This window comes from Siniperca chuatsi, linkage group LG12 (genome assembly GCF_020085105.1).
Source record: "Siniperca chuatsi isolate FFG_IHB_CAS linkage group LG12, ASM2008510v1, whole genome shotgun sequence".
In the NCBI taxonomy this organism is placed as follows: Eukaryota; Metazoa; Chordata; class Actinopteri; order Centrarchiformes; family Sinipercidae; genus Siniperca; species Siniperca chuatsi.
The window spans coordinates 19,248,417-19,275,336 of NC_058053.1; the positions used below are offsets into that span (position 1 = coordinate 19,248,417).

Below are 26,920 nucleotides of genomic sequence, written 5' to 3' on the forward strand. Positions count from 1 at the left end.
CTTCTAGTCTTTAAAATAGAGTCAGCAGCAGCCAATCATAGTCAATCTAACAACGTTTATCTTAATGACAAAATTTAAGATGATTATCCGCCTAAAACAGTGTTTTTATTCAGAAAATTATGCAAATTATGTATAAACCACTTCTATATTGCTTCTTTTACGCTGCTCTGCAACAGTACAATGTGTGACTACTATGTGGAGGAAGAGAGAGGGAGAGAGAGAGGGGCAGAGAAAGACTGGCAGAGGAAGAGAGCGAGGGAGTGAAAGGGAAACAAGAAAGACAAAGATAGAGAAAGTCCATTAACACACTTGTAAATGAGTCTCAGCTATTTACCCCATGCTGGGCCTCTCAAATTACTGACTGTGTTTAGGATGCAGATTGCAGATGGCAATTAAAGATGAACTGTGTGCACAGACACACACAGAAAGATACACACACAAACACATGCACTAAAGTATAAGCATGCATGTCACTCTCCCTAAGGCTGCAGTTTGGTACAGATCTACTGATCTCCATAGCAACATTCGCTGCCGTGGGCGATGGTGACATCATGAAGATTGATTGTCACAAAAAAGCAACTGTACAGCAGAAAGAGGGCAACTGTAATAGAGGTGTTACCAAGTGCAACAGTGCTCCTCACTGTTGGATGAAGCTGTGGCCTCTAGCCTCTAGCCTCCTCTCAACCCTCCTTTCTTGTCTCTCTTCACACCACTGACTGATCTCCCTCTATTTCTGCTAACTCTTTTACCCCTCATTCAACACCAAAGCTTGGTGTGGCATGGTGACTAACTCCATCGTCCAGATACAGCTACTCGCTCGCCGGAAACATCAGAGAACTGAAGTTTGGAAGTTCTGTCTTGCCTCCTTTTTTTCTCTCTCCACCCTGCCTAGTTTTTTTTTGGCACTTGTTTTTCTTCATTTTTCTGTTACGTAAGACAGACAGAAGTGGAGCAAGCTTCAAAGTGAATGGCAAAGCCGCCTTTTCCCCTGCTCGCTTTGCTGTTCATGCATGTCATTCCAGAGCCAGCTCCCTCCCCCCTTTCCCTCCATCTCTCTCAATCCTCATCTTTCTTTTCTCACTTCTCCATCCTTCCTCCATCTTTTCTTATTACTGTACATTCATCTTTTTCTGCCTATTTGGGCAATTACTCAATTTTCACTGCATTTCCTATATGTAGTCTGTATGTCAAGTTACTCTTTTAGATGATATCCCCAGACCTTGTCATTGCCACTTTGACCAAACAGAGGTGGCAGTGACCGGAGAAAGAGGATGAAAGGGCAGTTTCTGAAAGCAGAGACCCTATGAAAAGGAGACGGGTCTCATTATGTCTGCCTTTCCTCCTGTCTGCCCTTGTTGTATCAAATACAGAGTGATGCAGGGATGAGTGGGGTGCTCCTTCTTTTTGATTACCTGTCAGAGAGCCTGAGCATCAGAGGCAGATGGGGTAAAAGCTACCATTACCTAAACCCTCTTCTCTCTCTCTTGGCTTAAAAGGTGGAGAAACTCTCACTGGTGACTGATGTAACACAACTGCTTGGGACGGCCTGGATAATGGTTGTGTTATAAATACTGGCACACACATAGAGACACACACGCACAAACACATGACTGACACATCTGAATACACACACTGACAGTAAGCATAAAGTTGAGCTCAGGCCAGAGAGAGACAAAGCAGATCTGTTGCCTTATGGACCTGACACACCAAACAGAAAGTGCTGACAAACACACAGCAAAGACTACAGCAGACAATCATGCTGCATGTGCATGACAATAACAAGTCAGTAGTTTGTGTTTTCTACTTAAAAAATATTACAGAAACACAAACAAAACAATTTATCCTCTTTCATGCCATTGTACCATGATTAAACAGAGCCATATGTTTTTATATTATTGAATTTCATACAGTTCAACAGTTCATGCATATTTTGAATAGTATATTATAAGTGGACTTCAGTTTCTATTATTCTGTCTTTTAAGTGCTAGAAAACAGATAGATATTTTTATTATTTACGACAGGTGATAATGCCATAAGGCAGTTTTTAGTGTGCATGAGTAAAAAAATTTTGGAACAACTTGATGCTAGTAAGATGTAGACAAGTCTGCTCTGATCAAAACCTTCAAATAAACCCTCTTTAAATGTTTTCCTGCCTCCTGGACTCATGAGTACACTGGTTTATTATACAAGACAGTTCAATTCAATTAAATGGAACACAAGTCAAATCTAAGACAAGTGGGATACGAACTGAGAATATGTCTGATAAAAGGTTGGCACTGTCACTGTAAAAGTTTTGCTTTGCTTTTCACTGTGGTTCTGTGCTGCCTGTGGAAGAAGTAAAAGACAAAATCTAAGGAGGCACTAAATGGGTGAAATCAGTGATTCACTGGGCTGAGCAACCAGTCAGACAGCTCTTTCTCACCAACTACCACTGACGCCGATTCAACGTGCTGAATCGGCTGAACGGCTGCAAATACGGTCTATTAAAACCAATGGTGCTGGACACACTGCTAAAACTACAACTCAGAGACAACGCCTGACAGTCCAGCATCAGCCTGGTCAAAGTCAGCCTCAGAGAAAAAAATAGCCAAGCAGTTGTATGTGATGCACAGTGGGGTGTTGTGTCTGATTGTATTGCCTGCTATGTGGCGCTGTTTCTGTCTCTGCCTTTGTGTATTTTCTCATTCCCTGCCTTTCCCCTCTCCCTTTACTGTTAGGCATGTGTAGAGACGCTGTTAGTTCATTTATCATACTGCAGGCTCCTGCTCTCAGCCCCAGTCTCAGTGATTAATGACGACCATTCACACACTTAAACATTTAGCTTTGTTTCGCTGACACACTAGTTACCATACCACCAGGTCACCATGGGTTACTTAATGCTAAGTCACTGTGGGACTGAAACCAAATTGAATGACTACACAAACATTTTTTTCCCATATCTGCAGTGTGACCTTTAAGGGGTGGTTTTCTCTTAGATTTTTTCCCTCTGTGTTAGAATGTAAATATGTCATTTATCACAAAACATTAACATATCTACACAGACACAGCCAATTGGGAAAGTGCCTTGTGGCCTTTCTGCCCCTCCCTTAAAGATTAACATATGTGTACTTGGTCCTCTACTGATAGATTCCATCTCATTAAATGAGCAATGTGACATTTCAAAACATTAAGGGTGCAGTTGGACACATGCTCTTGTCTTTTTCATGGATTCTCTGTAAGATTACCATCCTTTCCATCACCACTATTGCCAACACCATTATCATCAATATCTCCCATTCTTATACAGACACTGCAGTCACACACACACACACACACACACACACACACACACACACACACAGACACACCCACATTCAAACAGGTTTTTACAGATACTTTCATGCATGTCTGAGCTGAAAAAAGAAACGTGACAGGAACTGAGGTGAGGGGGAGTGAGAGGAACTGTCAGAGATGTGGCAATGAAAGAGTGTGTGTCTGTGTGTGTGAGTGTTACAGGCAGACAGACAGAGAGCAAGAGAGAGACAGAGAGTAATTTAGTGAAGTGACTCTGCATTGACCTTTAGTAACTCTCCAGAGCAATGTCAATTTCAATTTCACCCTTCTCCATGGAAAGGTGACATGTCTGGTGTCACAGCTAGGTGTTCAATATCAAAAATGTCTTCAGTATTATAGACTGAAGTTTTGGAGAAGAGAAGAGATGAAAAGAGAAGATGGAGTGTTAACCACTTCAACAGACTCAGTACATCCCTCAACGACGAATCCTCAAATCTTCAAGAAAGTTGAGGTCAATGCGAGGCGGTGAGGAGAGAAGAGAGGTAAGGGATAAAAGGATGTAGCAACAGATAGAAAAAAGAGAGGGAGACAGCAAGAACATGGATAAGGGGTTAGGCATGAAGAATCAGGAGGAGAGTGAGGAATAAAAACGGAGGTGTTTTATGTCTAAGTAGGTTTATAGAGTGTGCTTCAGCTACATATGCTCAAATGAAATGACAAAAGTCAAAGAGTAGGCTTTCATAGAGGGAGTATTGTAAAAAAAATAGCCTGTGGATATTGCTGGTACACCTCACTGCTTCACTATTGTTTTTTTTGTAACAATATCATCGTGACATACGCATAATCGGCCAATCAGTGTAGTGGATATATTAATAAACTTGAAACAGCTGGTTTCAGTAGTCACAAATGGGCTTCATAGACATACAGCAGTCATAGCAACATGTCACAAAAATAGGAAAATACCCACCTTTAAAGTGAAAGTCAAAGTGAGTTATAGCAGATGAAAAGCAGCACCATTTTAATAGTGACTCTGTGTCTCTGGTCAGACCTGAAAGTGGCATAACAATAGTCATTGAAATAGGTGGTACTGGAAGCTTGGTCATAGTGGCTGCAAGCTAACTGGCAGCTAGCTGGTATTGGCCTTCCACAGTAGCCTGTCAGCTAATCTTGCTTCTTGCCTCTTTAGCAGACTAGCTAGCCTGGCTACTAACCATTTTTATTCATGCTTTTTCAGAATTACAGTATTTGCACTATTGATATCTGATGACTGAATGAAAACCATGCAGCATCTTTTTTGTGGAGCAGTTTATACTCTGGCATATTACAATGATATAAAATTGGAAGGTGTGACAGAGCTAATATGATATCTTCTTGAATTTCGGATCCTCTGGATTTCTTTTCCCTAAATAGTCAGACTGTTTGCAATTAGTCAACGTATGATTTTGTATGTCAAAGTTTACTGAAGTTGAACTCTACATGAAAGCCCTGCATGGATTTACTTCACTTACACAAGCAAATCCACTGATTGGAGGGATTCCACTGAAATAAAAAAAACACCCCACCCCCCAGTAACAACCCTGTTACTGTTTAGTGTCTTGGCCAGCAGACAGATGTTTCCAAATTGTGAGGGAAGATGATGGAGTTAAATGGGGAGGAGAATGGGATCACAGTGGGACAGCCACACTGGCTGTCTATTTGTCTGAGCTTGTCAAAAACACATTGCTAAAACACCAGGAAAATCAGGAATGTCAGCATCACAGAGTGAAAGTCTATTACAGACAGTGTGCAGAATGCACATGTCTAAGTGTGCATGGCTGTGTGTTTGTGTGTGTGTGCTTCTACACAGTCCATGTTGAAGTGAAGTAGACATAAGAGTCATCTCCCTCCTGCCGCCCATCCCGTGCTGTTGGGTCCCGCTCTCTGAAATAATTGATTCTAATTCCTTTCCACTAGAGTGAACCCATCTGCTGGCTATGGGGGACAGTAAAATCCTCTATCAGTTACAATCCCACAGTTACAGAGGACTGCGCTGCAAGTGTGTGTGACCTACCCACCCCAAGTGGTGCAGAAGCATGTGCATAGCTGTGCATGTGTGTGTGTGTGTGTGTGTGTGTGTGTGTGTGTGTAACGTGACAAAGATGGAGAGCTAGCGAGAAAGAGAGATGCTCAAAGTGGAGTGCTGCGTAAGCGTGAGTTGAATCCCTTCACCCCAGCCTCTGGGACAGCGAATCCATGACAAATCATCCCAAGGGAATCAACACCAAGTCAGTGAGTCTGTGTGGGTGTGTGTGTGTTTTAAATTTTTGCTTTGTGTAATACGTCACATACTGTGTGTGTGTATTTCTGTGTAGCTTCCTCTCACAAACCCTAACACATATACACAAATTCAAACCCCACAATATGAATAATCCTCCCATTCTGGAGAAGTGGAAGTGGACTGCACCAACTCACCACTGGGGGACAGCAGTAAATCTGGCAATAGAGAAACTGGATGGCTGCTGAAATCCAAACCATCCTACACAACCTTGATTTTGTGTCCTTTGGAAACTACATTGAAAATGTCAAGTCTGAAAGTAATATTTGAGACAGAAAACAGGCCTGCTTTCAGTATTCGCACAGTCACACATCCCTGAGGACTCCTGAAGCCCTGAAGCCTTGTAGATCTGTGATGATAGCAGCACACACACGCACTGCTATTTGGTGGTGCTGTGTGTAGTCCTGAGTGACAGAATCCGTAGCTGTGGGATTCTGGCCCTTCAGCAGAAAGGGACAAAGTGGAAGAGACATGCAAGGAGACCTTTGGAGAGCATGGGATGGGGGACTCTGACAAGACCCCCCTCTCCTGAGACAAACTCCCTCTCATGCCCCTGTCTCCATTTCCACAGCATATTTTTCTCTCAACATACCCAATCCTCTCTTTTCTGACACCCTTTTTGCTTCTATGACCACTCTTGTTTCTCGCTTTCAATTTAATTCCTTTTCATGGACTTTTGTGTTCTCCTCTCTGCATCATCCTCTTTGACTTTCCACTGCATCCCTGCTGCATGTCCGCTGTGAGAGTTTATGTAACATATGTATTTGATTTATGTCTGCATGTGTGTGTATGTTGTGTAAAGCTGGCTGTGATGGCGACTGTCTGCCTGCACTGGTTGCAGCAGCAGAGGAGATAAAGTGGGGCCGTGTTTCTCAGCAGTGTTGCAGATTTATCTCTCTGCTTACGGCTCTGATTTTACTGCCCATCCACTAGCCTTCACTGGATCCCATCTCTTTTTCTCTCTCTCTCCCTCTCTTCTCTTCTCCCACTTGCCATAAGGGACCAGCCTCTCTCTGTGCATGTTCTGGCTACCATAAATCTGCCACGCTGCTCCATAAAGCTGCTTAGGGCATGACTCAACAAATATTAAGGAAGAGGAGAATAAATAAATAAAGCTAAATAAAAGAGAAACTCTCATCTGGAGGGAGAGACAACTTTTCTGCACACAAAATGGAGCCTGCCTGTAAAATATTTACCTCCGTGTCTTTGTGCTTTAGACACTCTTCTCTTTTTGCCATGGTAGTTGCCAACCCCTTGTGTAACATGCCATTAGAGGGAACTCCATGGCTTTTACACATCCAGATCAGTTTACTTGTCATGGCGAGCACTAATAAGCCAGTTTTATAGTGTCTTCTATGACTCTGAAGGGAGTTTTGTTAAATTTGAAAAAATAATCCTAGTGATGTCTTAGCTTGGGCTTAGAGACTAACTGCATTACAAACTAGGGACATGGAGTTTGAAAAACACGTGCATTTACCAGGCATGGAGGGTTTAACAAAGAGACACCATTGAATTGCATTATGGGAAATGTAGGATCCAGAGTTTGTGGAGCTTGACTAAATGGGACTAAAAGTCAGGATATCGCAACCTCTGCTGCACCAATTCTTCTTTTAAAATTGTCTCTCACAAGTTTCCCAATTTTATGGAAGTGCAATACTAAGTGCACTAATCTTTTAACACTTGCACACTCCACAACATATGAAAACACTTACTCACAATGCATACATAAGACAGAACTGACAGAAAGGCTTTAAATAATTGTGAGAAAGTTGAGGCAACCCTTTCCTTAAAATACCAGTGAAATCAAGATCGAGACAAACAACATAAATAGCTGAAGCATTATGCAACCTGTTCATGCATGGGTGTGAGTATGATGACATGTGAGGCCATGCTTGTCAGTTTATCAACAGCAGCAATTTTTCACTCTTGATCAGCCAACCGTGAAGGCATTTTAAATGAACTACCTGGATTCCAACAGCATCAGATAGAAGACAAAAGGTAACCTCGCAGTGAATCATTGCACCTTCTTTGTCTCTGTCCCAACCCCCTCCGTCACATACTCATCCAATTCTTCTCTGCTTTCCAGACCTCTCAGTCTTGTCTGATCGGCTTCACCATGACAGACACGTAAGCCATTCATGGAGCGTCAAGCACCATGTGGACAGCGGACTGTGCCGAGAAATCAAGCAATATGCTGTCACAGAAAAAAACAAACACAACCACATGCATATATTCACTCACGCACGCGTGCACACATGGTAGGCCTATCGTGACCCCACGTCAAAGAAGACAAACAACGGCGACTGAAAGCAGCCGCCCTCCCATGTGGCAAGCCAGCGTATGGAACCCTGGCACCATATGGGCTCTTCATTGTTGACAAAACAGCCTTAGGGACATTAGCACCCACCATTTGCATATGTGGAAAACACTTTTACAATTGTTTTTTCTTCTGCTGTTTCTCTAACAAATAAAAGTGCCATCATGAATCTGTGTTCTGCGCCTGGAGGTGTGTTGGAGAGGATTTGTAAAGTCATCCATTTCCTGTCATTTTGAAATGACACAGATAGACTGCAGCTGGAGGAAATCCCATGATGCTCTTACCTAGCTGCAGCTCCATGTTGCTAATCTTGTTTTCCGAGGGAAACAGGATCTTTGGCGGTTTGTCGGTCAAAGGAGCTGAAAAGGAGAAAAGACACAATTTAAATACTGTAATACAAGACAAACCAACAATACAGGCAAACTTGTCTTTGAAGAAGAATAGTGAGGATTTCTGATTGAGCTATTTTTAAGTTAGTTAGCACTTCATTCACAATATTTGCATCCCCCTCTGCCTTACAGAGATTTGAAAACAGTGCATAGGCAGAAGTTATCTCCAATCTTTTACCTCATCTTCAAAATGAATAAATACTCATCCCCTTTCTGTCTGACCTAATTCCTTTCACTCTCCCAACTTGCTCTTTGTGTCTTTGCAGACACATTGCTCTCTACTGTCTATAGACCTTGGGTTCCATTCATCTGACCTACTTCTAATCATAAATTAATCACTGCTTTGCCAAGAACAAGCCACCATTTAATCTGCATGAGTGTTAGGTATTTGAAGAGCCCTTATAAAGTGTGTGTGTCTGAGTGAGAGGGAGCAGCTGATGCTCTAATGATGCTAATCATCCATACGGCGGATGTCAGACCTGCTGCTGAAGTCCTTCCTCTGGGGAATGCCAGAACATGCAGCAGTTTTATTGTTATTAAAAGCGTTTGTGTGTTCTGCAAGAAAGGCTGCGCTCTTTAGGGTTGAGGGGTTCAGAGAACAGAAGTCTTGTAAGTACATGACTAAACTAAACTAAGTGACACGAGGGTCTGTATCTACATGTTAGAAGTCTTAATCACAAGGTATTTAATCTTCCACTCAGAGAGACATAAACAACCTTTGCATTTGTATTTTTTTAATGCTTTTTGTTTCAAGCAATGTCTTGCCTCACACTTACACAGTGAAGCATATTCAAAGCTGGGAGCTGCCCTATACAGCCACAGTTTGATACCACTGGCCACTGAGCTGCTGGGACAATTAAATACACATAAGCAAAAGAGCTGAAAGGTAACTTATCTTTATGCTGCCTTTACTTATGAGTTTGTATTCTTTTTTGCATGTTACAGTTTTTGATATAGCACACCAAGCTTTGCTTTATCCTGGTGCTACTAAAAGTCCAGACCAAGCTCTGGATTCAGACCAAACTGCAACTTCATCTGAACCAGATCATGTGTCACTTTTTGCATTATGTAAGGATACGTTTTCGTGTGTTTGAGTGTTACCAGTGTGATTGAATATACCCACATTTTTAGAGCTGACTGTTGTCAGTTTCTGTGAGTGCATTCACTCTGGACCAACTACTAAGAGCGCAATGTCATTACCATGACAATGAGTTGTGTGACCTTAAGTCAGTGACGTGCGAACGTTATTGCTAGTGCAAGCTAGTAAGATTTGTTGCAGTTTGCAAAGAAAAGGAAAGTTGATAAAGAGAACAAAATTCAAAGGAGAAATATTCATTAAGTCTCCCACAGGCCAACACTAAACCCATATGCTCTAACAGCAAGTCATGCACACATTCTTTCTCTGCTCATTTTAACACTTTGTTTGACTTTGGCATGTTCAGGGATCCATTCTAACCGACGACACAATTTTTTGTTGCTGTGGCATTACATCATGAGGAAAAATTGGGGCATGTTAAGCTCATTATAACCCATATATCTCTGTTGGCAAACATGACATGTTTAATAATTGCAGACCTCAATGTCTTCTTCTGTATTAAAAGAGTGCAGGACTTGACCATTCCAATTATACTACAGTGCTTATAAGGCTAAAGAAAAAGATTAAAGTTTACTGGAATAAAACAGGTTTGATATATAGTATGTAGGCTTGCAGGTATGTCTCTGTGTTCAGTGACCTGAACGCACAGACAAGCTCACATACTGCATACAATCATGTGCACTAAGGAGGCAAACACTAATTCTGCACTTCCCAAACCAGCTATGAAGACAAAAAAACCCTTTATTGAATAAAACAGAGGCTACTCCCAGCAGCAGACCTTTCAGGCATGTCTAATTATTTCGCGGTGAATTTGCAAAGACGGCTTATTCAGGACAGTTTGTAGCCTGGTGCGGTTATTAAGATGTTTCCTCAGAGTTTCCTCATGAGCCCTCTTCTTTAGCCTTGTTATAAGAGCACTCTAACAAGCGGTTTGAAAGCCCTGCTCTGTTTTGGTGTCTGTATTTGGGAGCCATGCAATGCTGCTGAGCTAACTCACTCAGTACAGTGATGTGCAGTAAAGTGCGTGGTCTTGTTTGAAGTAAAGTGCATGGTCTTGTAAAGTGCTTGGTATAAGGCTGCAGGATAACATATTTAACAATTACTCAAGCTGTCAGAAAGAAGTGTTCATGTTAGGCGATGTAGACCAAAGTGTTTATTATGGGTTGATATGAATATAATTTTGCTCAGATGTAGCACCTGCTGGTATGTAAATACTGACAGATAAGCACAGTGTCATCTATGAGAGGGGTGGTCACGGGCTTTTAGGCACAACTGTTTGCACTGTTAATAGGCAATCACACAACACAAATTACAGTGGATACTGATACAATTTTAATTACATATCAAACTGCTATACATAATTACACAATGGGTGATCCTATAGCTAATTATGCACTGGGCAAACAAATGAAGACAAGCTGTATATAGGAGAGTAGAAAGGGAAGCAGATGTGGTAAGGAGAAGATAGGAGGCAGACATCAGCAGAAGAAAAGTAGAGCTGGTGAAATGAAGGGAATAAAACAGGAACATTTATAAAGCTAAAGTGAACCAGTCAAGAAACATGCTCCCCCTCATTTTGGCATGGTACACTTGCTTCTGAAAATCTCATTATCTTAATTACCACTCCTTTATGGGAAATACATCAATTATCACGGTTCGGGGGGGGGGGGGGACGACACCATTTAAAATGTGGAGGATTGGGAACACCTTCTGACAAAAGAAAGAGTCTCTGACTGCTATTACCAGGCAAAGTCTGGAATTAAGCAACTGTAGACATAAACAGGTAATTAAACATGCAAATATATCTGGTGAGCTGTTTACTTAATGAAAGGTTGTGAGAGCATCATGAGAAAGACCTTCTGTGATTATATGCTATATATTCAAGGTTAGAATCGGGTTTTATTTCCAACTCTGTATGTCTACCTGCTACTTCAAAAGAAATATTAAATAAAAAACAGATTTGGATTAAATTAATTCTTGGCCAAAGGATAATTTGACAAGATTTTGGTCAGATTTGTGTTGTTACACTATTATGTTGTATTCATGTGATGGTTGCAAGTTCTAATTGACCACCTCCAGGTTAGGCGCTGAATGATATTCAGTTCCTGCATTCTTGGAAAGTGGTAAATGGACTGCACTTATATTATATTGCTTTTCTACCTTAATGGACAAAGCACATTATAATTTGCCTCTCACATACTATATTTGCTATTCACATACTGATGGACATAACCATCAGGAGCCATTTGGTGTTAAGTATCTTGATAAAGGACACATTGATATGTGGGCAGGGGGGAGGTAGTGATCGAACCACCAAAAATGTATGCAATTAATGCACAACCCCCTCAACCTCCTGAACCACAGCGCCCCACAAAATCAACTTTGAAGACAAAATGTAAGCATACATTAAATGTTGCAGAAGCTGCAGCTTTGCTGGTTAGATAATTGGTTAAAGTTGGAAAAACTGCACATTGATACTGTGTGGGTATGACATGGTTGTCTGTGTGAATATGCGTCTTTAGGGGATTGGAATGGCCGGGGTGGTATGGTTGTGCAAATTTAATGCTCTGGGATCAATGATTCACCTTTAAAACATTGATGTCTGAGTATCCTCAGGGCAAAAGCATTGTCTATTCTCTGCAGCAAACCAGGCCAAATTAATTTCAGAAGGTGACACAAAGTATCTCTGTAAACTCTTCAACCACATGGCTGGTCTGTATTTCTTTAACTTGGGATATATGCTATATGTATAAAGTTAAGGAACTTGTAACATATGGAGTGGAAAATGGCCGAGCCTCTGCTTATGCTTAATTGTGGGAAAAATGTAGAATACAGTGTGTTATATGTGCAAAGTAATTGTGAGCATGGCTGTGTTTTTGATGTTTTCAAAGCCTGAGATGATATGCTTCACTGTGAGTAGGTTTTAATTGCTATTAGGAGAGACTAACTCAAGCTTTGTACGTATGTGTGTGTGTGTGTGTGTGTGTGTGTGTGTGCATGTGCGTGCAGGCATACATGTGGACACATTAACAAAGAGTGGGACTCGGTGGATATAAGCTTTGTGATCAGTCATCCACAATCCTATTTCTGCTTGGTGGCGGAAAAGCTCACTGGACTTTCCAGATGGATTATTCTGGGTGACTGACTGTAGGAAAACAGCAAATTAATGAATTACGGATGGAGCTGAGATACTTTGATCACTGGGCTTTTCTGTTAGTCATTCAATTTGTGGGGGTGGGTGTGGGGGATTTTCAAGAGAGAAATATGCTGTTGGCAAATTGGTGAGAAAGGTGAAAGAACAAATCAAATGTATAAATTACTTGCACATGCAGTATATGGGTACTTAGGTATTTATACAGGCATACAAATGGACATGACACTCAGCAGGCACAGTGACGAATATTCATGCACACATTCATGCATGGACAGACACACACACACAGGCCTGCATTGTCCTTTGGTCTCAGGAAATTGGCTCCCAAAGGTTTTCAGTATTTTTAACAACAAAGGCAGTCAAGCTAGAGAAGAAAGGCAAAAATAGAAGGATGGAGACTTGAGCAAACACAAAGTCCTTGTGAGTCTCCCAAGACTGCTAAGCTTGACTAGTGAAGTCTCGGTTCTCCTCTACGGCTGGCAGACTCCTATATTGTACTGCAGGAGATCACCATATATTAACAGTGACTTTCCTCTGTACTGTTGTCATCTTTGTGCCAGTTTCATTACATTCCTGACGGTGCAATAACCGTCCTGTATGATTCCCTTATAAAGTCACCTCAGAGTATACAGAATTCAATTCCAGACCTGACCATTTCCCACATTAGAGAAGCTGAGCAGGGACCTGGATGGTGTAATCCAGAGGATGCTAATAAAATGAGTTATATTCATCCTAAACCACATCACACTCCCCCACTTTCCACCACTGTTGTGCTATCTAAGAGACCTGCTTCTGGCAACTCTGAAACACTTCAACATCAAAGCAACCAGCATGTGCATTCTATCCCACAAATATGGCTAGACAGGTTCCTGCATCATAGTCACTGGCACCGTCAAACGGCCATCATCAGGAAAAGTGAGAACAATTGGCCAAGTGGCCAGTCGAGCTTCTCCGAGTAAATGGCTCTCGAAGAGACTATCTGATGATGAAACATGGCAGTGATCAAGCTCAAAGAAGGATTTTAGCTGTGAGGCCTCAATAATCCATATCTTTCTTATAAATAAGAAGAAAGAGGAAATTAAAAGCCAGTGTCTGCATGTCAGATCGTTGCTCATTTGCAGAGCATGTTAACTAACCAATGGGAACTACCTTTAGCAATTCATTATCTAATAAGTACTACACGGAGAACAATTAAAGATGAATTTGACTAAAAGAGGAGGAAACTGTTAGAAAAAGCATAAGCAGCAAGAGAGTGAAACAGAGATAGGGACATAGACACAGAGTGAAGGGAACACGTGTGTACACGTGTATGTGGGTGCACAAGTGTATACTTGTGCTTGTGTGACCACAGATCTATGCCCCTTATAAATGCCGTTGCTCAATCCAATAATCTTTCTGGTGTCTCCTTGTACAGGAGATCTTTCCATAGGCCTCCTCTCCTCACAAACTTTAACAGGACTTTTATTATAACTCAACATCAATTAGTCAGAGCATTTTCTTTAGTCAGGCTTCAAGTGGCTGTGAAAATGAATGCCTATTATAATGTATTATTCTCTACTTACAAAGCAACCTCGTTAAGACTGTCTTAATTTGTTTTTTCAGACTCTCAACAAGGATTATACTTTACGCAGGTTAATAGAATAACTTGCATTGTATTCACAGTAAGAGGTTCAATTAAGCAGTTAGGGAACGTGAAGAGTGCTTGAAATGAATGAGGAGCATTTTTATGGGTCTGTTGTTTACAGAATAGTGAGCAGAAAGTAGGGATGCCAAGGCAGGGGGAGAAGAGAGTGTCCTCGAGATTTAAAGGTCTCCCCTGTGCATCAGAGTTGAGCATAAAAATAAAAACACGCATTCATGCACGTTCACAGACGCATACAAATGTAATTCATCCTCAAAGTATACAGAGTGAAATAGGGAGACTTTGATGAGTTAGGCAGGTTTTGTTTCACTGTTGGAATAACAACAATGACTTCATCTCTAGATTAAATTAAATTAAATGAAAGTAATTAAACTGATAAAGCGGTTACAGTACCGACAAAACCGATGTAACAAATGCAGTCTCTCTCTCTACACACAAATACACCCCTCCAACACACCACACGCACACAGAAACAATTGGCCCAATCATCTCTCCTTACAGTCCATAGGGATCTGTGACACATATGGGGCACTATTTTAATCACACAGCGCAACGACAAGTGCAAAGCAGTAGTCTTGGGCGCACAGACTGTGTGGGCATCTCCAAGCGCACCTGCTATTTCGGTTCATGTATATATATAATAATAATGAAACTTTATTTATAGAGCACTTATCAAAACAAAGTACAAAGTGCTTCACAGCAAGAGAAATAAAATAGCACAGTGAATGATGAAATATAAAGAAATAAAATACACAAAACCGCCACCTTAACGTGGTGGAGGGGTTTGAGTACCCGAATGACCCTGGGAGCTATGTTGCCTGGGGCTGTATGCCCCTGGTAGGGTCACCCATGGCAAACAGGTCCAGGGTGACGGGTCAGACCAAGAGCGGTTCAGAAGCCCCTTATGGATTACTTAAAATCAAGGCCAGTTACGTCGCCCGGATTGGCGCTACCGGGCCCCACCCTGGAGCCAGGCCTGGGGTGGGTGCCCGACGGCGAAGCGCCTGGTGGCCGGGCCTTTCCCACGGGCCCGGCCGGGCACAGCCCGAAGGAGCGACGTGGGGCCGTCCTCCCGTGGACCCACCACCCGCAGGAGGATCCGTAAGGGGCCGGTGCAGAGATCTGGGCGGCAGTCGAAGGCAGGGGCCGGCGACCAGATCTCCGGACACAGAAACTGGCTCTAGGGACATGGAATGTCACTTCGCTGGGGAAGGAGCCTGAGCTTGTGCGGGAGGTTGAGCGTTACCGGCTAGATATAGTCGGCCTCGCCTCCACGCACAGCCTGGGCTCTGGAACCCGTCTCCTCGAGAGGGCTGGACGCTCCATTTCTCTGGCGTTGCCCGGCGGGAGAGGCGGCGGGCTGGTGTGGGCCTGCTCATAGCCCCACAGCTCAGCCGTCACGTGTTGGAGTTTACCCCAGTGAACGAGAGGGTCGCGTCCCTCCGCCTCCGGGTGGGGACAGGTCTCTCACTGTTGTGGCGGCCTCACGGGCCGAACAGCAGTGCAGAGTACCAGGCCTTCTTGGAGTCCCTGGGAGGGGTACTAGACAGTGCACCACCCGGGACTCCGTTGTTCTACTGGGGACTTCAACGCCCACGTGGGCAACGACAGTGACACCTGGAGAGGGTAATCGGAAGGAACGGCCCCTGATCTGAACCCGAGCGGTGTTCAGTTGTTGGACTTCTGTGCTAGTTACAGTTTGTCCATAACTAACACCATGTTCAAGCACAAGGGTGTCCATCAGTGCACGTGGCACCAGGACACCCTAGGCGGAGGTCGATGATCGACTTTGTTGTCGTATCATCTGATTCTCCGCCGCGTGTCTTGGACACTCGGGTGAAGAGAGGGGCGGAGCTGTCAACCGATCACCACCTGGTGGTGAGTTGGATCCTCTGGCGGGGAGGAAGCCGGACAGACTTGGCAGGCCCAAGCGTATCGTGAGGGTCTGCTGGGAACGTCTGGCGGAGCCCTCTGTCAGCAGGGTCTACAACTCACACCTCCGGGAGAGCTTCTCCCAGATCCCGGGAGGTTGGGGACATTGAGTCCGAGTGGACCATGTTTTCCACCTCCATTGTCGATGCGGCGGCTCGTAGCTGTGGTCGCAAGGTTTCTGGTGCCTGTCGCGGCAATCCCCGAACACGGTGGTGGACGCCGGAAGTAAGGGATGCCGTCAGGCTGAAGAAGGAGTCCTATCGGGCCTTGTTGGCTCGTGGGACTCCCGAGGCAGCTGACAGGTACCGGCAGGCTAAGCGTGCTGCAGCCCGTGCGGTCACAGAGGCAAAAACTCAGGACTGGGAGAGGTTCGAGAGGCCATGGAGGAGGACTATCGGTCGGCCTCAAAGAAATTCTGGCAAACCGTCCGACGGCTCAGGAGGGGAAGCAGTGCTTCACCAACACCTTGTACGGTGCGGGTGGAGAGCTGTTGACCTCGACTGGGGATGTTGTCGGACGGTGGAAGGAATACTTTGAGGATCTCCTCAATCCCGCTGTCACGTCTTCCGAAGAGGAAGCGGAGGCTGGGGACCCGGAGGCGGACTCATCCATCACCCTGGCCGAAGTCACTGAGGTTGTTGGCAAGCTCCTTGGTGGCAAGGCTTCGGGGGTGGATGAGATCCGTCCTGAGTATCTTAAGTCTCTGGATGTTGTGGGACTGTCTTGGCTGACACGTCTCTGCAACATCGTGTGGCGGTCTGGGACAGTGCCTCTGGACTGGCAGACCGGGGTGGTGGTCCCTCTGTATAAGAAGGGGACCGGAGGGTGTGTTCCAATCACAGAGGGATCACACTTCTCAGCCTCCCCGGTAAGGTCTATTCCAGGGTACTGGAGAGGAGAATTCGTCCGATAGTCGAACCTCGGATTCAGGAGGAGCAGAGTGGTTTTCGTCCCGGTCGTGGAACACTGGACCAGCTCTATACTCTCCATCGGGTGCTCGAGGGTTCATGGGAGTTTGCCCAACCAGTCCACATGTGCTTTGTGGATCTGGAGAAGGCATTCGACCGTGTGCCCCGGGCGCTTTGTGGGGAGTGCTCTGGGAGTATGGGGTCCGGGGCCCTTTGCTAAGGGCTGTCCGGTCCCTGTATAACCGGAGCAGGAGCTGTGTTCGCATTGCCGGCAGTAAGTCAGACCTGTTCCCGGTACATGTTGGACTCCGCCAGGGCTGCCCTTTGTCACCGGTTCTGTTCATAATTTATATGGACAGAATTTCTAGGCGCAGTCAGGGGCCGGAGGGTGTCCGGTTTGGGAACCACAGGATCTCATCTCTGCTGTTTGCAGATGATGTCGTTCTGATGGCTTCTTCAAACCGGGACCTGCAGCATGCACTGGGACGGTTTGCAGCCGAGTGTGAAGCAGCTGGGATGAGAATCAGCTCTTCCAAATCTGAGGCCATGGTTCTTGACCGAAAAAGGTGGTTTGCTCTCTTCGCGTGGGTGGGGAGTCCTTGCCCCAAGTGGAGGAGTTTAAGTATCTTGGGGTCTTGTTCACGAGTGAGGGACGGATGGAGCGTGAGATTGACAGGCGGATCGGTGCAGCGCCTGCAGTGATGCGGGCGCTGTATCGGACCGTTGTGGTAAAGAAGGAGCTGAGTCGAAAGACAAAGCTCTCGATTTATCGGTCAATCCACGCTCCTGCCCTCACCTATGGTCATGAGCTTTGGGTAGTGACCGAAAGGACAAGATCGCGGATACAAGCGGCCGAAATGGGCTTCCTCCGCCGAGTGGCTGGGCGCTCCCTTAGAGATAGGGTGAGGAGCTCAGTCACACGGGGGGAGCTCGGAGTAGAGCCGCTGCTCCTCCACGCCGAGAGGAGCCAGCTGAGGTGGCTAGGGCATCTGATCCGGATGCCTCCTGGACGCCTCCCTCGGGAGGTGTTCTGGGCATGTCCCACCGGGAGGCGGCCCCGGGGAAGACCCAGGACACGCTGGAGGGACTATGTCTCTCGGCTGGCCTGGGAACGCCTCGGGATCCCCCCGGAGGAGCTGGAGGAAGTGTCTGGGGCGAAGGAAGTCTGGGAGTCCCTGCTTAGACTGCTGCCCCCGCGACCCGGCCCCGGATAAGCGGAAGAAGATGGATGGATGGATGGATGGAAAATACACAAAAGCAATTAAATAAACAGCCAGTTCAGGTAAAATCAGGATATGCTTTCCGATAAAAATGTGTTTTGAGAAGAGACTTAAAAGAAGACCCTGACTCAGACAACCTAATTTCTTCGGGCAAGTTGTTCCAGAGCCTCGGGGCCCTGATAGCAAAAGCTCTGTTCCCCTTAGTTTTCATCCTGAACTCAGGAACAGACAGAAGACCTCTGCCCGAAGATCTCAAAGTACATGAAGGTTCATAAAGGATTACAGGGTCTAAAATATAGTCTGGAGCCAGGCCATGAAGGGCCTTAAAAATAATCAATAAGATCTTAAAATCAACCCTAAAACAAACAGGGAGCCAATGTAAAGAGGCTAAAACAGGTGTGATGTGGTCGTACCTCTTGGTCCTGGTAAAAAGCTTAGCAGCTGAGTTCTGTACAGTCTTCAGTTGTTTCAAAGTTTTTTGATTAAGACAAGTGAACAGGCTTTTACAATAATCAAGGCGTGAGGAGATAAAAGCATGTACAACAGTTTCTGCATCATTAAGATTTAAAATAGATCAGATTTTTGCAATGTTTCTGAGGTGATAAAAACATGAGTGGACAAGCTTAGTGATATGTTGCTCAAAACATACATTTCTATCAAACAGGACACCAAGATTTCTTGCAACAGGCTTGATATGTTGTAACAGGTTACCAGTAGATGGCAGTATTTGTTTAGTGATGTGTTAGGGCCCAATAACAAGGATTTCAGTTTTATTTGAGTTGAGCTGAAGAAAATTTATCGACATCCAGTTTTTTATGTCAGACAGGCAATCCTGCAGAGAACTCAGCGTACTAAGGTCAGTGGGCTTGACAGGGAGGTACAACGGTGTGTCATCCGCATAACAATGAAAAGAAATGCTATGTCTGCGAATGACATCACCCAAGGGGAGAATATATAAGGAGAACAGTATTGGTCCCAGAAATGAACCTTGAGGCACACCGTACTTGATATGGGAGAAGGATGACATGAAGTTAGTAATGCTGACACAGAATTTCCTATTCGACAAATAAGATGAGAACCAGTCTAGTGCAGTGCCAGATATGCCCACCCAGTGCCTCAGTCTATCTAAAAGAATGCCATTAGAAGAGTAATCAACATGAATATTTAAATTTCCACAAAGAACAATTCTATCATAATTTAAAACAAGACTGGATAAAAATTCAGGGAGTTCCAACAAGAAGGAGCCAGCTGGTTTAGGGGGGCGATAAATAATAGCAAATATGACTGGGAGGGGGCCACCAAGTTTAAGCATGAGCACTTCAAAGGAGGAAAAATCTTTGCAAGCTATGAGGTTACACTGTAAATGCTTCCTATAGACAGTAACGAGGCCTCCACCTCGACCACAAACTCTAGGGCGGCTAAAGCAGTCATAATCAGGAGGACACAATTCAGCCAGCTGACTGTGATCACCAGGACGTAACCAGGATTCATTTAAAAACATAAAATCTAAATCAGTAGAAGAGATAAAATCATTTAAAATAAATGTTTTGTTAGAGAGGGATCTTACATTGAGACGAGCCATCTTAAAAAGTCTGTGCTGCTTCAGATTTGAGGTTGAGACTGGAGGTAGGGTTCTGGCCCCGATCTTTATTAAATTATTATTATTGCTGTGTCGGCTTTGTATTAAGGACCTATGTGAAATTACCACATGAATTTTAAAAGTAGCACTAGAGGGATCCGGGCTACAAATAGCAGCACTATGTTCAGTCCACAAGGGGGAGTAGGTGACAGCAGAGGGTGCATGGCTGTTTATGGTGGGCAGAGAACAGAAAGAAGAGCGAGGGGAAACAGGTGATGTAAATGGTGAACTATGTGAGGAGGACAGCACAGCGTGCTACAGGTTAACCGCCAGCATGCAACTACCTGACTTGTTTGGGTGAAGTCCATCTCGTGCAAACAAGGAAGAACGATCCCAGAATAAGTTAAAATTGTGAATAAAACCAATGTCATGGGTGCTGCAGACGGACTGGTGCTGTTGAGCAGGTCAAAGAGGTGGATGGGAGTCTGCTTTCGTCAGCTCAGATTGCTGATGGGCGGTGTCATTGGTGCCAACATGGACTATGATTTTCGTGATAGTCGTCGGAGTGCAGCTAGAAGGCCAGGGAGCTTTTCGAGGATGTCTTGGGTCATAGCTCTATGTACAGCAGTGCGAAGTGCAAAAGGGCTGACTGAAGTTGAATATAGCTCTTCTTCTTTGATTTACTGGCGGGCTACATGCCGCCACCTACTGTATCGGAGTGTGTAACATCATGACTTTAACCTAAACTAACAAACGGGGGGAAAAAACAACAACAAAAAACCCCCATAAATTAACACTTTATAGATTTTATATTCTAGATATTATACCTGTTTCTTTTAAATATTTAAATAAAGCTGTTTGAACTGTTTATCCCCTGTCTCTAACAGACCTTTGATGCTCCACTCCCTGCCCATCTCTACTAGTCTGCCCTTCAGTCTTTCTCTTTCTACACTGAACCTCCTACATCCCATCAGCACATGTTCAACAGATTCCTTACAGTTACAAGTCTCACATTTATCTGACACTGACTTTTTCATGGTATACAAGTTAGCATTGAGTCCTGTATGTCCTATTCTTAGCCTAGACTGTATACTTTGTATTGCAGCAGCAGACTCTGAACATACCACCACTTTAATCGGTTTAACCTCCTCTACCCACTGAAGACTGATGATTTTTGCTGTCATTTCTGCTGTGTATACTGATAACCTGTTTGAGATTCTCTTAACAATTCCTTTGTCAAATTCTGGAATGTATATACCCACGCCTACATGTTTGTTATTTGAGTATTTTGATCCATCTGTAAAAATATTAAGATAATTATAGTAACTTTTCTTCAAATACTCTTGAACCATGCACCCAATATTATTATTCCTCTCTATCCACTCTCTCCTCTTTTCTCATATTTGAAGATTTACTTTGGGTTGTGGCAATATCCATGGGGAAATGCTGCTATGGATAAATGCTGGACTGTGTTGTATAGTATCTAATTTGTACTGTTTCACATTCTTGTTAATGTCTCAGCCAAAGCCTTTACCAGAAAATGTTGTGTATTCCCAACAATTCTGCAGAACAGTTGATGAAATTTCCACCTCCTCCTCCCTGGATTATTATCCAGTATGTTAGTGATAACTTAGTTCTCCTCAGATGCAGAGGCAGTTCACTGGTTTCAACGAGCAATGCATTAATGGGTGTGGTTTTGATGGCTCCTATACTTAGTGCTAGTCTTAGTGCTCTGTATTGTATCCTGTCCACTTTTTCTAGGTGGGTTTTTGCTGCTGCTTCATACACCATGCAACCATAATCCAAAGTAGCTCTCATCAAAGCCCTGTATATGTGAAATAATGCTTCTTTGTCAGCTCCCCATTCAATTCCGACCACACACCTCATTAAATTTAACACCTTTTTACATTTGTTCTCAATATTTCCAATATGAGAACAAATGTATGCGTATTTTTCATCAATCCATAGATCAAGATATTTAAACACTCTGACTTTTCCCACAGGCTTGCTATATAGAGTTAACCCCTGCTCGTTACCTATCTTCTTTTTAGTGACCAGCATATAGCATGATTTTGCTACTGATATTTGAAATTCCCAAACATAAGACCATCTCTCTACCCTGACTATTGCTTTCTGTATACTTTTCAACTCATGTGAGCAATTTTTTCCCCTTTTCCAGATAGCTCCATCATCTGCGTACAATGCTGACTGTATACCTGTCCCTGTATTTTCAAAGATATCATTAATCATGATATTAAATAGAATTGGACTGATGACACTACCTTGTAGTATTCCATTTTTAATAACAAAACTATCTGAGATTTCTGATCCTATTTTAACTTTAAATGTTCTGTTTGATAGAAAATCCATGATCCAGTTATATAACCTTCCACCTCTGCCTAGCTTGTTCAGGTTAATTAACAGACCTTCTCTCCACATGGACTCATATGCTTTCTTAATGTCAAAGAAAACTATAGCCATCATTTCCTTCATATTAAGGGTCTTTTCAATTTCAATACTTACTTTAATTAGAGGACTCCTCTGCTGTGGATCTTCCTTTCCGAAATCCGCTCTGATACTCATTCTTCCTTTTTCAAAAAAGTATGATAGCCTGTAGACAATAATTTTTTCCATCCATTTGTGTGAGGTTAGTGCTATTGGTCTGTAGTTTTCAGCATTTGATGTATCTTTTCCTGGTTTAGCAAATGGTAAAATTAATGCCATCTTCCACTTCACAGGTAGTCTTCACTCTGTCCATATCTTTCAATTAAATAATATTTCAACACTATTTCTAATGCTCCCTCTGGTAATTGACTGAACATAGCATAACTCAACTGATCTTGTCCTGGAGCAGAATATCTACTGCCCTTTAATGTCCTTCTCATTTTCCTCAAGGTGAATTCCATATCCAAAGCTGAGCTGATTTCTACCTTTTTACCAAACACCTTTTCATTATCTTTTAAAACTTCTTCTTTCCTTTGTTTATGTCTCTCAGTAAGGTGATTTCCACTGTGAACACTGGCAAATACTCTTCCTAGGAGGTTGTTATCTGTTATTGCTAATTAGTCTCTCCATCTGCAAGTACTGATATTTTATTGTTTAACCTTCTCCCACTCATCTTTTTAACCATACCACATCTCTCTCTCTTCCAATAGAAGAACAAAACTGTCTCCAGGTATTCCTTTTAGCTGTTTTAATTATTTTGCATGCTATGGCTCTTTTCCTTTTATATTCCATCAAATTGTCAACATTCATGTTGTTTCTGAAGTTTCTGAAAACACTATTTCTTTCTTTAATAGCCAAGCTACACTCATCATTCCACCATGGCACAATTCTCTTATTCCCTGTTATCACAGTTTTAGGTATACTTTTTGAGGCAGCTTCAGTTATCATACATGTAATTTCACTAGCACATTCATCTGCGTTTCCATTAATTTTCCATTAAGTGGTCACAACCTATGTTATCGTTGCATATTTTCCACTCACGTAGACCAGCCATATTGCAGAAACCAGTGTTAAATCAATACGTCTTATTCTTATTTATATCTAATCTTGTTCCTTTACCATTGTTTATACAAACAAGATTTCTGGTATCTATCACTTCTTCAATCACTGTACCATTATAATCAGTATGATCACTTCCCCATATACTATTGTGTGCATTGAAATCACCGCACCAAACTTCTCTGTGACTTTTCTCTCTCAGTATTTCCTCAAACACTGCTGCTGTTAAAGTTTGACATGGATTGTAATAATTAATAATTTTGATTGACCCTTGTGTTCTGTATACCTCAATAACTCTTCTGTATGCTAAATTATCTTTAATGAATGTGAGACAGCCACCCCCTTGTTTATTTACTCGATCATCTCTGACTGACATGTCTGAATTGTATCCTGCCAATACAAAATCTAGATGTGGTCTCAACCATGTTACTTGCATATTATATCTGGTTTGTCCTTTAAATCCTTTTTTTTATTCTGTACTTGACATCCCATGGGACAAGTAGTCCTCTCTGATGTGTTTGTCTGTTTTCTAAACTTGGAGGATCATTACTGTTACCTGGGTTATAACTTTCAGTGCTGTTTTCCATTGCTACATGTTCGTTGTTGACCCTCTTAAAAGCCTCTCCATATGACACTTTTAAACTTTGGACTTCTCTTGCATGCTTTTGAACTGTGCATCCCCCATAGGCTGCACTGTGGTCTCTTCCACAATTAGAACATTTAACTGACACACACACTTTCCAAATGCATGATTACCTCCACATCTTGCACATTTTTCTTTTCCTTTGCACTGGCTGGCAGTGTGACCCATTCTTTGACATTTAAAGCATCTTAATGCCGGAGGAATGAACTCTCTTACTGCATAGCTGAAGTAGCCTAGCATAACTTTTCTTGGGAGGTTGTTTTCAAAGTCGATGGTTACTGACATCGTTTCTGCTCTTTCTCCATTTCTTTTAGTATTAATACGTTTAGCATCAAGCACTTTCCCTCCTTTCAGTTCTGTTTTGATATCCTCCATTGAGACGGATAGTTGTATTCCAGATATAACTCCCCTGTATCTAGCAGCTGAGCCAGGTTCATGGGTTTTTACTTTTTTTACCATCCAGTGTAGTCATTTTCAGAAGAGCGTTTTGTTGTTCTTGACTCACTGCATGTACAAGTAGACGCTTATTATTCAAGTACTTTTCCTTTTCCAGAGCTTTAGCCACCGATATGAGATGGAAATGCTCAACAAACTCAATTATGACTTTCCAGTCCTTGTTTTGGTTTTCAGGCCTCGGGCTTAGATATGCCCTAGCTCTTTTTGCCATTTCATCAGACTCTGTCCCTGAACTGCTTAAAGACCACTATTTCCATTTTTCTTTTTCTTCCTTTTGAACACCACTTTCTGCCACTCCATACCTCCATGGTCCCATCATTTGTCCTCACTCCCAAAGTTCATGATTATTACATTCACGATACAGTTGTTTTTATTTACCCGCTACTCGATTCCGACTCCTGCTCCTTGACCGACTCAAGCCCTTGAATATATCTCAGAAGGTGTGGTGATTTATAAATACACTCTCAGCCAGTCACATCACTGGTCTCATTGTTCTGAAACAGCTGTGCCAATCACAGTGACGCATAAAATCGTATTGTTGTCTGGAGGGTGCAGAGCGGCACACAATAAACACCTCAATCTGAGGTAGAGGCAAGAGGCAGATGGTGTGTTTTTTTAACAGGTAATTACTACAATGATGATAGAAATTAATAATAAAAAATAGCTTGGTGAAGCAGTTTATATGATTGCATCAATCTAACGCTATTTTAGTCATAACTGTAATGTATTTCACATTGTAAATGGTCACATCATATCTTAAAATGTGCTGACTTTTTTTTTTTTGGAAAGAAGGCTGTGATGCACACAATTAATGAGCTCCAGTAATCTGATGTCTCTTGCATAAACAGCAGAATGCTGAGTTATAATGGACCTGTCTGTGTAAAGGTGTATGGGTTTATTTTCTAGAAGCCTGGTGTTATTTGCACCTGATTTAATGAAGGTAAACACAGTGGACACTGTGCGTAATGGCACTGCGCTCTGGTGCAGCACTTCTCAAATTGGAGGCTGCAGATTTATCGACATATCTGTCCTGCTGTCTTCAGATGGCTGCAGGGAGTTAATGAACTGAAGGAGAAGGTTTACATACAGTATAAAGCAGCTGTGGATAACAGATACTGTCCTCATATTACAGAAATTTATAGATAAATGCAGACTGATTTAGCGATGTTCCTGCTTTAACCATATTAAATGTTATTTTTAATACAGATTTAAACACATCTACTGGCTGGGGAGTGTTTAATTAAATTTTTTTATTTACGTTTTAAGCATTAAAAGTAGCAAAGTGGCAGTTGAGTGACGTTGTGCCAGAAACAGACGTGGTTCTGAGACGTCTATTCTCAGCGTAAAGTCTAAGACACATTTTCCACCATAACACCAACAACTCGCTTTGCGCTACCTCATTTGAATGAACCTCCCACTGGTATGCACCTCTCCATCCACCTGTGCACCGTGCGCTCTGCGCTTGGCACCAAAATACCACATAGGCGGGCAAAGTGAATTTCAAGATCTGGAAAATACTAAACAGTTGGAGCACTGCTTGCCTGTGGTGTGCTGTATGAGATATGACTGTTCCAGCCTTACAGTTGCCAGAGGCTCTATGCCAAACAACTTGCACATGGAGCAAGATTCACAAAGCCAGGGGCGTCGCCAAGAGGGGGCCACAGCCCCACTCATACAATTGCTGGCACCCCACTAGCCCCCCTCGCGAGTCACATATACATAACATGCTTCTAAGTAATGAGTACTATATGCATAATATGCATATGTGTTACATTAGGTACTACTCATTTAAATCAATAATGTATATTTTTCATAATAGTTAATGTGAAAGAAAATAACAAATGCATAGCCAGCCAACTGCTTTTGACCATCTGTCACACACCGACAACCCCCCCACCCCCGCTTTTGGCAACCCCTATGAGAAATTTCTGGGGGCGCCATTGCATGAGGCAGACATAAAAGTTGTTTTTATGATCTTTGAATGTACCATATAGTCATACAACAAAGACATCAGAAAACCTAGTGAACCCACCATAGTGAAACTCGGCAAGTGAGAATTCATGTCTGCATATTTTAAACCCCTGCAAGTATGTGCTTGAGCATGTGCATTCATGCATGTTCATATGAATGTACTGGGAGAGAAGACAGGAAACTACAATTACCAAACAGAGAGCAAAGAAAGAGAGGAAGAAGTGTAAGAGAGAAAGCACACGCTGCACATTTATGATCGTCACTGGGTTATGCGCCTGTGAGGATACATAAAAACAGGACATGTGAGGATGTGTTCAAATGAGTGAATAAATGGGAGGGCATACCACAAGTATTGGTCTGTGTTGTTTTATGAGCAAGCACTGAACATTACTACTTCTGGGACCTTGGAAGGATGTGGAAAGTGGAAAGAAACAAAGATGAAGAGGAAAATGCAGGCAAGGATGAGTGATGAAAGAGGGCAGAGGGGTGGAGGCAAAGACAGAAGAAAAGGGAAAGAAAGAG

At 43.0% G+C, this 26,920-nt stretch overlaps 1 protein-coding gene across 10 annotated transcripts in view; it reads right to left on the reverse strand.

Moving 5' to 3' along the window:
• LOC122885894 (interleukin-1 receptor accessory protein-like 1-B) overlaps positions 1-26,920 on the reverse strand; it is a 304,362-nt gene that overhangs the window by 46,568 nt on the left and 230,874 nt on the right. For all 10 annotated transcript variants that reach the window (XM_044217634.1, XM_044217632.1, XM_044217633.1 and 7 more), the window contains one exon: positions 8,189-8,263. In XM_044217634.1, coding sequence (XP_044073569.1) covers positions 8,189-8,263 — 75 coding nt within the window. The remainder of the gene's footprint in view (positions 1-8,188; positions 8,264-26,920) is intronic.